This window comes from Pseudopipra pipra, chromosome 1, assembly GCF_036250125.1.
Source record: "Pseudopipra pipra isolate bDixPip1 chromosome 1, bDixPip1.hap1, whole genome shotgun sequence".
Classification (NCBI taxonomy): domain Eukaryota; kingdom Metazoa; phylum Chordata; class Aves; order Passeriformes; family Pipridae; genus Pseudopipra; species Pseudopipra pipra.
The window spans coordinates 107,439,845-107,455,608 of record NC_087549.1 but is presented as its reverse complement, the minus strand read 5'-3'; the positions used below and the strand labels follow the sequence as shown (position 1 = coordinate 107,455,608).

Sequence of the window (15,764 nt, the reverse complement as noted above, 5' to 3'; positions counted from 1 at the left end):
TCAAAGATATCATTAAAAGTTAGATTTTAGTTATGACATGTCATTCAAAACTACATGCTTCAATCTCAGGTAGTTATTTCTTGCAACTAGAATTAGAGTTGTTTAGGTTGGAAAAGACCTCTAAGATCATTGAGTCCATCTGTGCCATGATCACCCCTAAAATATATCCCTAAGTGCCATATCTACGTGTTTTTTAAACACCTTCAGGGCTGGTGACTCAAGCACTTCCCTGGGCAGCCTTTTCCAATGTTTGACAAGCCCTTCCATGAAGAAATTTTATGTAATATCCAATCTGAGCCTCTCTTGTCGTGTTGCTTGTTACTTGAGAGAAGAGACTGACCCCCCACCTTGCCACCACCTCCCTTCAGGTGCTTGTAGAGAGATAAGGTCTCTGAGTCTCCGTTTCTCCAAGCTAAACAACAACAGCTCCCTCAGACGCTTTTCACCAGATTTGTGCTCCAGACCCTTCACCAGCTTCATTGCCCTTCTCTGGACTTGCTCCGGCACCAGAATACCTTTCTTATAGTGAAGGGCCCACAACCAAACACAGGATTTGAGGTGTGGCCTCACCAGTGCAGGGGGTTGATCACTGCCCTGGTCCAACTGGGCACACTGTTTCTGGTACAAGCCAGGATGCCACTGGCCTTCTTGGACACCTTGGCACACAGTTGGCTCGTATTCAGCCAGCTGTTGACCAACACCACTGGGTTCTTTTCCTCTGAGCAGCTTTCCAGACACTCTTCCCCAAGCCTGGAGTGTGTCATGGGGTTGCAAGATCCAGCACTTCACCTTGTTTAACCTCATACAGTTGGTCTCAGTTATCTTCCACACACTTCAGGAACCTCCTAACACTATTTCCTCTCCACTGTATCATATTTCCAGCTGACAGCTGGTAAGTTTAAAGTCCTCCATAAGAACAAGGATTAGAGATCCCAAGACTTCTCCCAGATGCTTATGGAATATTTTGTCTGCCTCTTCATCCTGGTTGGTGGTCTGTAACAGACTCCCACCATGACATCTGCCTCCCTGGCCTTCCCCCTGGTCCTGACTCATAAACACTCAACCCTTCCATCACCATCATTAAGATCTAGGCAGTCAAAACATTCCCTAACATAAAGGACTATCCCACTGTTTCTCCTTCCTTGCCTATCCTTTCTAAAGAGTTTATAGTCATACATTGCAGCACCCTAGCTTCTGCTAAAGCTGCAAATTGGGATTTCTGGGGATGGGAGGAAAGCTATTCCCTTTTAGGAAATAGCAGACCAAGTAAGAGAAGTGACTGATTAAAATATGTACTATAATGGACGCCCTCACCCACTTTCAGTGGACCACCACAAAAAAATACTCACAATAAATCCAAGTTTTTTATAGTCTCGAGTATACATAGACTTGCGTTTCTCCATACTGCCACTACTGTTGTTAGGTTCAGACTCTGCATCAAATGCAATTCTTCGGAGTTCAAATATGATATCCCGTTGAGCCTATGTCAAAACAAGGTTAAAAAAAATTGGTTAAATAACTTAACTTTCAATTTAATAAATAATACCACAAAAGGTGTTTCAAAACACTGTATTCCCTCCAATGCCCAACCTTTCTGTGTCTAAGTTCCCTACTTTGTACTTGGAGGGACAGTCAGTAAGAATGACCTTGTGGTTCCCATTTTCAAAAGTCATCACATTCAGGAGATTCACATGAAGGTGCCCAAGTGTTGACTTTAAGAAGCAGGACCCACGTTATCAAAGTCTAACTACACACTTAATTTTAACCACAGAAGCCAAGAGATTACACAAATTTCAAATTAAGCTGGTAATGAAGCTGGTACTTAAATGCTTTCCTGGATGAAATCAAAATGACTCAGCACTCTGAATTCGTTTTTGTAACTGTCCGTTTTTGCTACCACAGAAATCGGCAAGAGAGGAATTACTACACTTACACATCGCTACAAATGTCTCAAGACAGTGATAACCACCCTATCATAATACTAACAACACTGTGTTAGTGACTCTCTATGGAGATATGTGCTAGTTGACTGCATGTACAATCCCAAGGGTCAAACTTCCCTGCCTCAAACTTAAGAAACAGGAAGGATAGAAACCTACAGCATGATGTTACTTATGGTAAAACTATCTAGCTGTCCCACCTTCTCTTCTCCAAATTATCAGCATGTCTAAACATAACTTCCTCTTAAAAATGAAATCAGGTTCCTCCTTGTCCAGAGCCTAAAAAAGGCCACAAAAAATAAACAAACAAAACAAATCTTCCATATGGCTCATTGACCATATATTTAAATCTCTTGAATCTCTTAGGGGATTAAGTATCTCTTTTTGCACAGTGAACTATATTAAAGCCAGTGTTTGGACACAGAAGCAATAAACTAATGAACAACTACCATATAGGTTCCCGGTACGAAAAACAGGGTTTATTGTTACACAAAATTAACTTCAAATCTAGCATGCCAGATAGTTTTCATTTAAACATTCAATTTAGCTCACAGAAGTACTTTTAGGAAGGACCATACATCTCTGTTGCTTCTGAGAAGCACACAAAGGAAACATGCTGGATTGGAGCTCAGAGTTTCTGCTCAGGAAGACACAAAATTCAGTTCATGGAACTACATGCTAAGGAGAATGGCCTGGCCATTTTGTTCTCCTTTTTCACAATGAATGCAATAGCCAGTACATCTTATCACAACCGAAAAACATCACCCAACTTCACAGAGAGAGAAAATTAATGACTTATGTAAGTGTTCCTAGAAGTGTTTTTTCCTTCATAAAGAGCTTTAGGTACGTCACTGAACAGTTGTCTGCTTCCTGCTAAGACTAGATCATGCCAGATGCTTACCTGATCTTGTGGATCCATTTTTGTCATCATTCTGTCTTCCAGAAGATTAAAGGTAAGTACTTGCAGAACATAAAGCTGGTGTGCCATTTCATTATTGATGGCCCTCTGTGCCCTGATAACATGCTGCAAAGAAAGAGAAACTTTGGTGAATATCATCTTATAAGAAAAGTGCGTTAGGTGCAGTCAGGTATTTCCATTTTTCTCAGTATGTGTTTGCTATGCAATAGTGTATATATGCTCCAGAAAAGGAAAAAAAAAAACCAATAAAACACAAAAAAAACCCACATACAATCAAAGCAGGACTAGCACTACTGATTTACATACTGTATAAGCAACTTTTAGGGACAGGACTTTACACTAGGTAGGGTCTGTGCATATACTGAGAAGTGGCGTTAAAAAAAACAGTTCTGAGAAGTCACTTCAAAGAAAAATTAATTCCATACCAAGAGCATTAGAGCTCTGTATTTTTAATTATTTTTTTTTTAAAAGAGAGTATATTAAGAACATATTTAATAGAGTAGCTGTCTGAGTAGAAAAGTATTCAGGCTGCAAAGACAGACAGAGAATACAGTGATTTAACAGAGCTCAACAGGGAGTCAACATCACACCACAATCCTGCCTCTACCAGACTACTCCATTCAGTATGAGGAAAACTGCTTAGAAATATATTAGCATACAATGCCCCATAGGTGCAGAATTATCCCATTCAGAAGGCAAACACAAAACTGATGGACAATTTAAAAATCCCTGGTGTGCCAAAAACACCACGTTGTTCTAAATGAGAAACAGACCCAGGTCACTAAATACAGCAAAGTACATAAGGAAAGAGTCATCATGTAGGAGATGGATACATCAACAGATATTGTACAGTTCCAGAGAATAAAGGAATCTGTCTGCCAAAAGGCACTGGAGCATTTTATGACAATAAATAAACACCTAAGAATATTATCCATGTGATTATTACAAACTCCCTACGAGCTCAAACAGTGTAAAACCATTCCTTCTGAAATAAATTCTGAGGGGTTTGTACACATCACTGAAATTATGACAGTGAATGAGAAGGTGCGAGGAGTTGTTTGTTGTTTGGTTTGTTGTACACCAAGAAAGCACGCTTTCCCTTGTTCCCTTGAAGATGTAATCTACTCTAAGGTCAAAGGCAAAATCCCTCTGATTTTCCATGATAGCAGGTGCCAGTCTTCTATATTATATTCATTAACTCTACTTCATGCTTCTTTTGTGCAAGCCATGACAAATTGTGTGCAACTTTATATCGAGACAGAATAATCAACAGAACCAAAAAATACCAAGGTGTTCAGTATTATATTTTCATGAAGAAACCACAATTTATTTTAAGGGGAAAAGAACTTTTCTAGAAAGCAGTTTCGAACCCACTCAACAACCAAACCGTTATCTTCTGTGCTACAGCTATGAACACCAAAACTTCAGTCACCTCTTCTCTCTTCTAGTGAACAGTAACTTTGAAAAATGTATACTTACAGTTAAGATGATGGAACGAAGCTGCTTTTGTGCCAAAATATTTGCCATTTCCTGATTTAGTAAAAAAAACAAACAAAAAAAATTAGCCAGAAGCAGGTGTTTTAGTGTTATACCTAGAAGAATACACTGACATGCAAAGGTGTTATGTTTCTGTAGTGTTATTTATAAATTACAGTCATTAGTCATCAGCTAAATGACTGTATGCCTTTTTTGGGGTATCATAAACTCAGATTACCCTACTATGAGAAAAGGGGCAAAAAAAGTTAAAATTATGACACAAGCTGAGGACTTTGATGATTCAAAACCAGCAGTGAAAGACTTCAGAAGAGACCGCTGTGAGTTCAACAGAGTATTTACACCCTTGTTCAAGCACAATCTTTCCCCACAAACAATACAGGAAGCATGGACTGGAAGTCAGCCAGGATTTTAAAACAAGATGTCAAACAACATGCTTATTTAAAATAATATTTTGGCTGTTTAAAAGTTAAGTGCTCTAACTTTCACTCAATAAATCAGCCTACAACTCAGTACTGTTTCATTATAACAAAGAATACTTCTCCCCTGTATTTTAGAAGCAATGTTGACATTGGTCCATGTTCCACAATTGCAATTTTGCTTTAAATTAACTTCTCTTTCTAGACCTGTTTGAAATCAATGCTTACACATGCTTAAGGAAACTCTTAGGATGCACTGTGATTCTGTGCAGTTGGCACCATATAAAAAATATTGTTCATGTTCAGGAGAAATAAATTTTAAAAAAGATCCTGCTGAACTTTGTGAGAGCTGAAGAGTAATATAGAGTACATACTGGTTACTTTTATATAACAAAAAAGAGACTAGAAAATTGGAAAACTAAGGCTGTTAAATGAAACACACAAAGAACTGGATTGCTGAAACAGGGCTGCAGAAACAGTGTAAATAAAGCAAGTGTTAGGGTGAGAACCTGCTTGCAAAAAGAAAATAATTCAAGGTGTGAAACAAGAGGCAGTCATGGGTGTTGAACTGTTTTCTTTGTAACAGACAAAGGGTGCTTGCAACAGAACATGGGTGCAATAAAGAAGAAAGAAGGGACAAAAGGGAAACTCAGCTTTAGATTTTAAGCTAAGCAGGTTTCAATTGCATGTAACAGCAAAGGAATGGATGACACAGATGGTTCCATCTCTTTTGGAAATGCACAACTGGGCTGCAGGGGGAGTGCCAGACACATAATACACTTTGTGTTACGTGGAACAGACTGGCTGGTTTTGTCAAACTGTATACCCACTGCCAAAAAAGATGAACAGGTAAAGAATAGGAGACAGTCTTTTCTGCATTCAAGACAAAAAGAAAAAAAAAGGGGGGGAATTCTTTTATTTTACTTTTTGGAGAGGATTATCAAATTGTCACTTCTTTCTTATACCTGTAATTTAAAAAGCTGTTATTGAGATATTGTTTTTTGTCACTGGACTAAAAACTGATAGGAACAACAAGCATTCACAAAACCAATTACTGCATCATAATCAACTTTGTCTCCAAAAAGGCTATATAGTCATTAGCAGCTAATGAGCTGCCTCTTCTAATATAAGTATTGTACTGAGAGATGAGAAGAATTATCTGACAACATTTGCCATCTCATTTTCCATAGCAAACTGTCTCTGCAAAAATACAGAGAATTGCCAAAAAAGTGTTTCAAACATACATAATATCATTTCAATACTCAAACTCTCATCTCTTTTCGACAGACCTTTTTTGTAGGTTTTGGTTTTTTTTTTAAATAACCTAGGTTTTTCTAGATTATTGGTCCTTGACAGTGGCAGAAGAAGCAAAGCAACCAGGGAGTCTCCATTAAAAAAAAAAAAAAGAAAAAAAAAACCCAACCTTGGACCTCTTGGCTTTTTGCATTACGGAAAGAGTAAGAGGAAAATTAAAAAAAAAAAATTAAAAAAAAAAAAAAGAGGAAAGAATTCATAAAGCAGTGCCAATTTAAATCTTTTCCTTAATTGCAGTGCAGTCATCCACATCATGCCAGTCCCCATAAGATAGCAGCAGAGAGGGTGGCAAGGCTTCTGGAGTCATAAGAGTTTTGGTGCAGTTTCTTTCTTCTAACCATATTAGTGGTGAGTACTGAACCTTAACTTTCAAGTGCCCATCATCAGATAATTACGTGAGTCTGCATCACTTCAGTACATTGTCTTAGAAAGACAGAATTCAATAAACTCCATCAGTTAACGCTATCTTGAAGCCAATGGACACGTACCTTCTTCATTATATGGTTTACTAATTAACCACAAGACAGATACAAAAAGAAACCTAATAGATTCTGACTACTTATTATAAGTCATTAAAGGCTGAAGAAAATTTTCTGCAAGTGTCAGAGCTATCAGCCTTCAAGCCAAACCAGATCATTATCTTCTGATGATCATAAACTCTGTGACTAACAATTTTGTGTCACAGCAGCAGGTATTAAAGGTGAAGTCTGCCTGGCTTACTGCCAGCCTCACTAGATGGGTACACTGTTGGCGAAAATACAGTTGGCAATGCTGGCAACACCCTGTGGTACTGTCATTCAAGGAACACATGCCCACTGACTAATATTAAAGTCTTATCTACATCTGACATGCTCTCTTAACTTCAAATATGACCAAAGTATACTTTTCACAGAAACATAAGCAGCAGAAACTATTCACAAATGTAAAAAGCAAAATATTTGGTTTTCTTACAAGTATCTATCACAGATTTATGCCAAAACTGAAAGAAAGGTTTTACTCCCATTTTTGTTTATTAGGTGTCTTCTTCCCTTAATCACTGAAGGCTGTACTGGAGAAAAAAAGGGGAAAAAAAGAGGAGGGGAAGTACCTTCCTTTTTTTTTTTTTTTTTTTTTTTCTAATTAAACCATGGGTTTACTTTCCCCTTTCATGATGTTAAAAATATTTTTAAAGAAAAAAAAAAGAAAAAAACTCATAAAGGCTTTGATGTTTGCTTAAGCAGGCTCCAGCATTCAAAAATGTAAATAAATCTCAGGAAAGTCCTTGTCAGAACTGATCAGCAACTCTCAATGAACTTTTTCTAGGCAGTAACAGTATGTCACCACAAGAATTATCATCGCTGTTCCTCTGGTGACAAAAATGTTAAATAAATAAATGACTAAATCTGTTTTGACACAGGCTAACAACTTTATAAACATGGATAAAACTTCACCATTTCATAACACTTCACATTCCATCCTTATTTAACAGCAACTAGCAATCTTTCCTTTTGAGACTTCTGATATCTGGCACTAAAGCTAACTTAAAATAGCACACTGTAAACGTCCTGAAATGCTTACACGGCAAGATATTTCCGTTTTCAAAAGAAACACACTTTTAAATAAAAAATCTGGGGGAAAAACATTCTACCAAAAAATAGCCTGGTTTTACAAGCTGTGCTGGCAAAGAGTTCAGTACAATAAATACTAGTCAGCCACAGTCAACATAGTTCAAATGAGGTTACAGGGAACTACAAAAGCATGGAAGAATGCTTAATCCCTAATAAGATGGAGGTAGTCCCATTAAAATGAATGATATACCAGCGTGAAACAACTGATCAAGTTTCAGTCTGAATTAACTGAAAGAAAAATGTGACTAAGACAATTGCAGGTATGAATATGAAACATTTATTTTCCTACAGATACACAAGTACACAAAACCCAACAACATACCTGCCTCTTGTCATCTGGTGCTTTAAGGAAGAGTGCATTTATTACCGCAATGGTATACGTCTGGATCTCTTGGTCTGTCCTGTTTGGAACAACGTCATAAACATGAGAGAAGAGCATGAATGCACGTGAACTGTAGAAACTGATCTTCCAGCTGCAGGTAGAATTGGAGGAACTGTTTGCACTTCATGTTAACCATGCAAGTTAGGTAATCAAAGTTGGTCGTGACCAGGTTGTCTCCATTACTGAGAGAGACAAGATGCACCAGAGAGAGACTCAGAATTCAAGGAAGGTGGAATGAACCACCCTGTTGAACTGCCATTGACCCTCCACTGATCATAGTAGGAGACCAACAATCAGCTTCTGCCAGATGCACAACATCTAGAGGCAGGAAGAGGAATCTTCCCTTAAAGGGTTCTAGAGATGAACCTGCTGATATTAAAAGCTTTTCAGGGGAGTTAAAAATGTCCCAGCTAGGAGATGAGCCTAACCATACACCATGCACTAAGCTACAAGAGGCAGCTTCCATCCATTTAACCACTGCACATTACTATCTAAGAAAAAGCCTCTCCCTTTTCCAATACACCTTCAGCAAAAGTTGAGCAATTTTTGTCTTACACACTTCCCAGAGGCTGACAAGCAAAACAACCCCATCTGCATGCTGATGGCATGGCATTAAAAGCATTTTATTACTGTAGGGTGCTCTTCTCTTCATTCCCTACTTCCAACTACACATGCAGCTCACTGAAAAAAAAAATTTAAACTCCCAAAAATAGCCCCTAATGACCAAGAAACTCCAGAAAGTTGGTTACCAGTTATCCAGTCACTTGTAGTGGACACAGGAATCATAAAAGAGGCTGTCAGTCTTTACACCACTGTTTTTTCCAAATGCTGTGCTCATTTTGGGGAAAAAAAAAAAAAATCCACCACATGAAGCGGCAACTGAATACACTCACCCCTGCAGATGTGGGATTAGCTGCCCAATTGTGATCTCCTGCGCTACCTTCTGGTACAGGTCATGGCTATTGAGCACCATCGATTCCAGGATTGCTAGAGATCGTTGCAAGATAGAGATGTCTGAGGCAAATTTGTTCACATAGCTTGCTATCTGCAAACACAACCATTTGGAGAATTTACATCTTGTCATGAAAACAGGGGAAGATAAGAAAAAACTGTGGACATGGCTCAGAAAGGCATTAGAAAAAAAGTACTCTTATCCACGCATCAGCAAACACCTGAAAACAGTCAACCAGGCACTGCATATACCATCAAAGGACAGACTGGCACAGGTTCTTCAGCTGGCACAAATCACCATAGATTTATGTCAAAATTCATATCACTGAAGTATGTGCTTTATCATTACATTATGAACGTGGTAAATCAACACTAAGGAAATAGAACAATTATATTTTTTGTGTGGAAAACTTTGTAAAGCACAAGGAGACTACCTCTCATTCTCTCGAGCAGAAACCTGTGCAGCTAGTTTTGTCTAAATAAATATCTAGGCTTAAGGCAAATGTTTCAAAAGAGAAATTTAGATCTAGCTTTCTGGCAAAACACACTCTAGATAAACATGTCCTTTTTTTCCCCTTGCTGTTACCAACAATGCTGAAAGCTCTTTCCAGGTTACAAATTAAAACTCTGTTGGTGATCATTTATCAGGACAACCAGTTTCATTACTCTGTCTAGAGTCCAGCCTTGCATTAATAACCTTCACTTTTACTGCAAGCTGCCACAAAAAATGGTACATTAATTAAAACCAAGTCTTCTGACCTCTGCTATTTTGCAGTGTGGCAATGACATGCTGCACACTCATCTGCAGAGCCAACACAGCTGTGCAGTAAGATGTGGCAACACGTGTTCTTCCGTATGCTGCCCAGTCCATGTACCTGGCTTCCTGGGAAGAAACCTGCCTTGTACTGATGCAGGAAGCAAGAACTGCCTGGGTTTTCTTTGAATGCACTGATACCAGCACTGTCAAGATGAAAGGTACCCAAGAAAGCACAGACAGACAGAAGAAATGTGGTGTGACCACAGTTATTTGCTCTTTACAGCCAAATAACAGTCTACAGCAGCTCTATCTCAAGTTTGATACATTTCTTTCAGAAAACACGGAGCACACGCCTGTTCAGTACTCATGCTACAAGCCCCTAATGTGGTTTTACTGTTTCCAATTCTGGATGCTTACTCAGATCAAGGCATTGTTTTCCTTTAAGAGAAAGAAAGACATGCTCTACGCTTGGAAAAGCTATCTTGTAAAATTCACAATTAAATGTTGACACATGGATAATGCTGATGGCATTAAGCATTTTATTACTGTAGGGTGCTCTTCTCTTCATTCATTCATTCATTTGTTCATTCATTGTTTTGCACTTTTGACATTTTAAATAGTACTGAAGGAGCAAAACATCCTTTCTGCAACTTTGGAGACAACAAGGAAAGACGGACATATTTTTCGTCTTCTAATCAGTTACAGCACTGCTGTTTGTCCTGCTACTTAGTTTGTGTTACCACAACAGGAACACTCTACCCCAAATGTAGCTCAGTTCAGAGAATATACACTGAATTTCTTTTCTGTAAGAACCAACCTATACATGCATGGAGAAGAGGAAAGAAGCAACTCAGCTAGCCTTTTCCTACTCTGGATTTCGAGTATCTGCTGCCATCAAATCCTAAGCCCAAGTAATATCTACATTATGATATGAAGCACAATGTGCTGTTTAGAGTAACAAGCTGTATCTCAGAAGCACTGTACTACCCTACCTCTCTTAATGGTAATCCAGATGTGTTTTGATGCATTGCAGCCAGAGCTGCCAGATGTTCACAGGGCCTACGATAGGGACAGTGTATGCACAAAGCAACTCTGCACTGCTCACACATTAAACCAAAAGCACCCTAGATGCCTCAGTTATCACCATCCATGAATCAGTCATGCAGCAGGAATACAATATGTCCAGGCTGTGTTCCAACTTGCCAGACTTTTGTCACCTCTTTAGAAGCCCTGACATATATGAATTATTCTTGGTGCAGCAGCTCCTTCAAGTGTCAGTGTTAACGCTTCACTGGGATATAACATATTCATACGAGGTGCTGCAGAAATGTAACAGTATAGATAACTGGAACCTCAGTCTAAGCAAGGCTGCCTTAGCCTTATTTATCCTTCTGACCTTGCATCATAATCTCTTTTACTCATAAACACTAACCCAAGGTATGAAGCTGCCTTGTGTGTTTAAAAAAGACGTTATCACACTGAACATAGATGCAAAACATCTGCTAGGTAACTTTCATGTCAAGCTATATATATTCATAACCACCTTGGTGAAGCGTGAAGTCTGGCTAGAAATAACACGCTTGTCTACCTTGAAAAATAAGGCATGCAAGTTCCAGAGGGAGCAAAATTACATCAAAAAGAAATTCTATTACTACACTTGAAGTTCTGGATGCAGGAAAAAAAGACGCCCTTCTTGAGAAGAGACAGGAATGAACAGGAGTTCAAATTTGTGCTATTTGCTGTTTTTTGCTTATTGACCACTCCACACAGAGAGGGCTTTCAACATTCAAAAATAATTCTGTCATATAGGTGTCTCTCATTAAGGATAAAACTATTTCTTCACCAAAATACCTGTAACCTTGATAACTGCATAGTCCTATTGGAACATATATAGCCATATACAAAGGAAGTGTCTGGGTGCTTAACTTCCTACCAATTTCAAGGGAACTTAGGAATCAGAATCCCTTTACACATTCAACTCCAATGATCTGATTAAATAGGAGCTAAACATGTAAATTGAGGGTAGATGAGAAACTTACAGCAAACTAAACTGCATCGTCTGAGTTCTCTTCCTGGTTCAGCATCACTTAAAGCACAGGAGAGTATTCAAAATTAAAAAAAAATAAAAAATAAATAATAAGAAAAATAAAAAAAACCATGCCAGGAATAAAAACCACATAGGGAAAGAACAGTGAAGGAAACAGATCTGATTTTCATTATGTATGTTCATTAGTTATTTGCCTGGACTATTTTGTTGTTGGAAAGGTACAGAAAAATCTTTCTAAGTTTTGTTCTCTGTTAAGTTCCAATGCACAGTAAAATTTTAAAAGGTGCATATCATTTTAAAGTAATGCACTAGAGTTGCACTTGACTACAGAAAAAACAAATGACAGCTACAACACACAAAAATACTTTCCCAGCCACCACCCCATTTTCTTGCACAATATACTTTAGAAGGCAGTGTAAAAATCCATCATTGCTAAGACTCTGCATCACACACTTATGAAACAGCTATTATATAAATAATTTTAAGAGGGGTTTTTTTAACTCTCTCAACCAATACTACAAACTTTATTTCTCCTCTTTTTGGAACTAAAAATGCGGGTAACAAATTTGTATAGTGTATTTTTGTCATGATTTAGGAATGGTATTCCCCAGTGTAATGTCCCCACTGAAACACCTCAAACCATGCACCACTTGCTCACTCCCCCTTCCCATTCCCACTGAGGTGGGCTGGAGAGGAGAATTGGAGACATAAAAGTTGAACATCATGGGGCGAGATAAGAACATTTTACTGGAAACAGCAAGGAAATAAGAAAAAGAACAGTAACAGCAACAATGTTAATCACAGAGGGTACAAAACAGGTGAACAATTCACACATGAATGCTCACCATGAGGAAACTGGCAACATGTGAGCTGCCTCCACGCTATCCTGACCTGGAAAGGACCCCTTGCCCCATCCCCGGCAATGATGTGAGGTGGTACAGGACAATCTCTGAGTCCAGCCATACCCACTCCTAGCTACTGCTAAAATTAACTCTGTCCTAGCCTGAACCAGGACATTATCCACCCCTCATTCTATACCATTTATGTCATGTCCAAATCCTACACCTTCCAACTATATATATATACATATAGTTATAGATATTATATATGTTTATAAATACCTATGGGGTTTGTATATTTATAAATATAAGTTTATATATTTATACATAAATGTTTATATAGTTATACCTCTATTATAAGTATTTATATACACAGACACATGCATGGGTGTTATTTCCATAGTCAATGACCATCCCTCCAAGACGTCTGTTGGGTTCATTTAGTCCACGACTGTGCATTCTATCAATCCCGGATGTTTTCCAGGGCAGAAGGGCTGGTGTGCTGTCAGCTGGTTGCAAGTTGCATCAGGAGCTCATGACTGGTGTACCTGGGGCAGTCCGTACTCATTGTCCATGTTAGTGGCATATGTCAGAGACTGAAACGGTTAATGATTTATGCATTCTGGGAGACTTCTACAGGCTTTTGACTTTCTGGTGGGTAACTGGGCCCATCCCCCCCCCTCCTTCAGTGCAGAAGATGTCAAGACCCGAAAAGGCGGGAAGAGCTGAGTTTGCCACGCCCTCCTCGTGGACTCCGCACCAAAAAAGGGGGACGCCAACCTATGGGGACGGCTCCCCGCCCTGGGGGAGGTGCTAAGTATATGAATTTTGACTGGTGACTTTGGGGGTTTGGCGGGGTTTTTGCTTTTCCTTCTCCCCCCACCACCTGCGGATCAAGACATCGCTGGATCCAGTGGGCGGTGATTATCTCATCTTCTTTTTTTTTCTTGCTCTCCCTTACTCTCACCCTGTCTTTCTCTCCCCTATGCATTTTTCTCCTCCCTAGAAAGGTTACAGCACCCAAAAATGTTAACTTACCTACTGATTCAAAATTGTTAAAATAAATCTTATCCATATATGTTTTCATACACCGATTATTTAGTGTCGTTTCGCTGTAATCCACCCCAAAGGAATTTTTGATGGAACCTGAGTTACCCCCCTCTCCCCTTTTCCTGGGGCGGGTCGTAACAGCATACAACAGTAGTGTCATTCAACAACCAATATTATATAATTCAACATTACAGACTATTCTCACATAGAGAATCAACGGAAACAGATTCTGCCCCTACATATCTTGATGGCATCAGGATATATTTTGCACCAGTGCCTTATACTCTTGTGGGTCTGATGTGGCATTTCCTCTCTAACTTGCTTGAGTCTTTCAGATCTGTCCCTTATCTTGGACAGTCTTTCCACAGCAGAGTCCCAGGTCAGTAGGGAGGAAAAGAGATGATCTTTCATACTGCCGGAGTCATCTACTCACCTGAAGCACTGTTTGTTCTCCTTTCACTGACATCGATGCCAGTGAGTTGGTGTACAGTGATGGCACACTCCATACAAACTTCTGTCACATGGATTGTGTACACTGGATCTCATCTGGATCTACAGGGGACTGTTCATTATTTGAATCTTTATAGTCTGCCTCCAGCACGGCTAATTCTCTCAGGTAGTGGACACCTTTCTCCATTGTGTGCCACCTGCTTGGGTACACTACTAGATCTTCCTTGAGAGACTACCTTTCCCTCACGCTTGACAGGAGTCACCTGTCTGAGAGTTTCTGTCCTCTTCCCAGTCCTTCTGAGAGGCTGAGAGTTTCCATCCTCTTCCCAGTCCCCTTGTCAATGCCCACATCCTGGGACAGGAATTCCTGTTGCTTGGCTTTACTACCATCTAGTTTCATATCACGGGCAGCAATATCCCAGCATCGGAGCCGCCAGGTCAGTAGGGGCTCACCCGACTGGAGGCCGAAATCTTTTCACATATCTCACAGCTCACCTGGGGACAGGGACCAGGTGATTATCTCTGGCCCTGCCTCTCCCTCCTGTTCTGAGGGACCTGCTCCCTCCTTATCCCTCACTATGTGAACTGATTTGGTCTTGGATTTCTTCTGTATAGGGGCGACTGCTACCAGCATGGACTGTTCCTCTGGTTCAGCAGCAGTTTGAGTGGCCACCGTGCCTGCTTTGCTTTCCTCCTCTTCCCCCTGAGGGTGCTGTCTAGTACTGAGCAGCATCCAGTAAACAATAGCCAGGGCCCAGCACACTGCATAACTTCGCGCCTCACTGGAACTGCCACAGCATTTTTCATTCAAATGTTCTGCCACTTTTTCAAGGTCCTATAGTTGTTCAGGGGTGAACTTCCAAACCATTGGAGCAGAACAGTCTTCAAAAACTGGGCCATTTTCTCCCACATTCTATGACACTCATGACTATCCATCTAGGCGGCAGATCTCTGTAAGATCCTCCTTAAAATCTATTTTGTAACTCAAAACATGGTGTGGATCGTAGTGAGGAGACATGACAGACTTAGCAACAACAGCATGCTCTCCTTAATATCCACAGGAAACCCAAAATTCTCAAAAGCTGTTGTAACAGGCCTGAAGGAGGAAAAATGGGTGAAAAGTTGGAAAAGATCATCCTTCCCGGTTCTCCCTACAGGCTGAGTACAATTATTAATGGCCTCATAGAGGTAGCGCCCAAGGTAAGGGTAGCAGAGCAACACTGAACACACATCCAAAAGGACCCTCATTGCCCTTGATTTTATCATATCATAAGCTGTTAACACACAGTACAGCAAAAAATAAAGTCCTGATCCCCCTCCCTGCTCTGAAAAAGAGCACCCGGATGGGCAAATAGTGCATATATCGAAATATATACAGGGTTAGATACCTCAACCACATGAACAGATCAAGCAACATTGTGACCAGTGCCTCTGGACCTCATACAACAAATGCTTAGACCAAATTTGTTTCCATTCCGCTCTAGTCAGATCTGTTGTTATCTCAACCCTTCATGCCTCATATTGGGCACCAAACAAGTTGTACAAATGGCATTCCCTAATTTAGTGCTCCCACTGAGACTCTCCAAACCACACTG

At 39.8% G+C, this 15,764-nt stretch overlaps 1 protein-coding gene across 1 annotated transcript in view; it reads right to left on the bottom strand.

Annotated features, from left to right (window-relative positions):
- ELMO1 (engulfment and cell motility 1) overlaps positions 1–15,764 on the bottom strand; it is a 316,924-nt gene that overhangs the window by 188,127 nt on the left and 113,033 nt on the right. The window contains exons 10-14 of the mRNA XM_064669895.1: positions 8,969–9,120; positions 8,016–8,094; positions 4,339–4,389; positions 2,842–2,964; positions 1,350–1,481 (exon numbers count right to left, since the gene is read on the bottom strand). Of these exons, the coding sequence (XP_064525965.1) occupies positions 1,350–1,481; positions 2,842–2,964; positions 4,339–4,389; positions 8,016–8,094; positions 8,969–9,120 (537 nt within the window). The remainder of the gene's footprint in view (positions 1–1,349; positions 1,482–2,841; positions 2,965–4,338; positions 4,390–8,015; positions 8,095–8,968; positions 9,121–15,764) is intronic.